The 2,173-nt window shown below is 35.4% G+C and overlaps 1 protein-coding gene across 1 annotated transcript; it reads right to left on the bottom strand.

The window, feature by feature from the left end:
* Positions 1-261: 261 nt before the first annotated feature.
* LOC148998885 (uncharacterized) lies at positions 262-2,173 on the bottom strand. Its single transcript, XM_089141629.1, has 4 exons — positions 2,080-2,173; positions 1,870-1,980; positions 1,311-1,729; positions 262-1,203 (listed from the first exon to the last, which is right to left on the bottom strand). The coding sequence occupies exons 3-4, from the start codon at positions 1,404-1,406 to the stop codon at positions 556-558; spliced, it is 744 nt and encodes a 247-aa protein (XP_088997755.1). The 5' UTR covers positions 1,407-1,729; positions 1,870-1,980; positions 2,080-2,173; the 3' UTR covers positions 262-555.

Below are 2,173 nucleotides of genomic sequence, written 5' to 3' on the forward strand. Positions count from 1 at the left end.
ATGGTGCTATAACAGAATTTTGAGAAAACGCCACTATAGCTATATGTATACCAATAATGATGTATGCATCTATGCTGGCGTCTTGATATAAACACCACTATTAACATAAAAATATAAATTGAACTATATAAACTTATCATTGCCGCCATAGAAACAAATAGGTTGCGAAGTCCACGGATCAACAAATTAAAGATCAGAGAAAATCTTCTTGTATACAACTAGAAGTCAAGATGGCTACACTACAACATAAGGGGTCTATAGGGCACTTAGGATGGTGCTATAACGGCGTAATTTTGAGGAGACACCACTGTATGTAAACAAATAACGACAGTCAAATGTAAGCACATACCGGCATTTTATGTAAAATGTTATTATATACTTCCTAGTTTGAAATCTGGCCTTATGGCAGATATCGACCTATGATTACATATCCAAATGTGAAGTAATATCAGTTAAAACATTAATTTGGATTAAATGAAGGTAATAAATTAGCAGTAGAAGTAATCAAATATCCAACCTTGCTAAAATTCCATACTGCAACCAATTCATACATTTCTATAGCATAAAAAGTTTTGCTATCATGCAAGACATACATGATCCTAATTTTCCTTTTCTTTTTCCAACAGTGGGGAGAAACTTAGTTCTTAACAACTCCTTGAATAAGGGAAACATCGTACGACCAAATATGAAAATTGGTGTCAAACATTCAACTATAACTCCAATAGCCAACCAAATATATCGGTTATAGGTGTTGATATAAATTGCAATGCCGTAGGAAAGCATCATTGTCGCCATAGAGAAAAATAAGTTGAGAAGTCCACGGACCAACAAGTTTGGTAAAGATGAGAGGAAATCTTCTTGTGCACAACTAGAAGTTAGGATGGCTAGGAACATTAGTGCTGAGGTGCATGAAAAACAAAGTGCTGCAACATCAAGTATTATGAAGATTATAAAAGGGGTCCTTCGCAAGAAGAAAGGGTGGCCATTTTGGTCATTCCCACCTGGTACAGTGAAGGCTGTTGCAAATATAATTGTAGTGATAAGTGTTGCAACAAGTGAACACGATTGTGCTGTATTCTTTATCCAGATTTCCCCTTCTAGCCTCAACTTTTCATGCTTTGGATCAAGTAATATTTCCTCTGGCGTTTGGTTTTTTAAGTTTTGGTTTTTCGTATAAATATTTGGCACAATTTTTTGCACAGCCTAAAATGAAAAAAGAAAAAAAGAAAATGTAAGCAAGTTGGAGATTAACAATTAATAATGAATTAATGAAGAGAGATGGATAATGGAAGGAGGGAAAGAGAATTAACCTGAAACCATTGTAGCTCCCGTTGTAGTTGAAGAGCAGCACCAGGGACTTTATTGCGTTTATCTTGTGAAGCCAATTCTGCAGCTAAATGCAACATGTTATTATTTGACTTATCTGATAAACCTGAAAGCTCATTCCTTTGAGGGTCAAACTTGTATATGAGGTTAAAAATCTTCTCTTGGCGGTGGATGATGGCAATGTGAAAGATATTTTGATATTGATCATTGAGCCATGACACTGCTAGAGGAAGACGATCAAGGACTTTAGTAACAAAATCAACATTTCCAACCTCCACAGCTTTGAAAAGTGCAGCCTTCAATGTCGGCTCCTGCAATTCCAAATCCTTAATGTTGGAAATAATTTTTTCCAATAACTCTGAAGCTTCTGAAGGAGTACTAGGATGGAACTTTCTTTTTATAACTGCAATGTCGACACATATGAATGGAATAAACCATCCAAGATCAGTACATGATTTGTGGGTGGGTTAATCTTGAATTTCTTCACTAACTAGTTCACTGTACTTTTTTCCCCCCTTTCATTTTGATAATGGAGATACATACCTAGAGGCCTTTGAGCAAGTTCAAATAAGGGTGTCCATGTCTCCTCCTTACCATATCTATCTGTTGTGAGCGCTAAATCAGGGTAATCATGGATTATGAGTGAAGCTAGATCTGCAAAGATGACCAGATAAAATAAAAATTTTGAATGAAGAATAATGTTAATTTTGAAATGATGTTCGTTTTCATTTCTATCATGTTTTACTTTCTTACCATGATCATCATTATAAATCAATTCACCAAGAAGTGAAGCCCACTTTCCTCCAAAGCAAACTTCATTGTTTCCCTTAAACTGTCTTCTCTCATC

This window comes from Hakea prostrata, unplaced genomic scaffold, assembly GCF_041222555.1.
Source record: "Hakea prostrata isolate BN-2017 unplaced genomic scaffold, UWA_Hpros_2 contig_100, whole genome shotgun sequence".
NCBI classification, from domain to species: Eukaryota; Viridiplantae; Streptophyta; class Magnoliopsida; order Proteales; family Proteaceae; genus Hakea; species Hakea prostrata.

Excerpts from the sequence above, each read along its gene's own strand:
- LOC148998885 (XM_089141629.1), bottom strand. The coding sequence starts at position 1,406 with ATGTTGCATTTAGCTGCAGAATTGGCTTCACAAGATAAACGCAATAAA. Across the intron at positions 1,204-1,310 it reads GGGAGCTACAATGGTTTCAG|GCTGTGCAAAAAATTGTGCC; the intron begins GTTAATTCTCTT and ends TTTTCATTTTAG.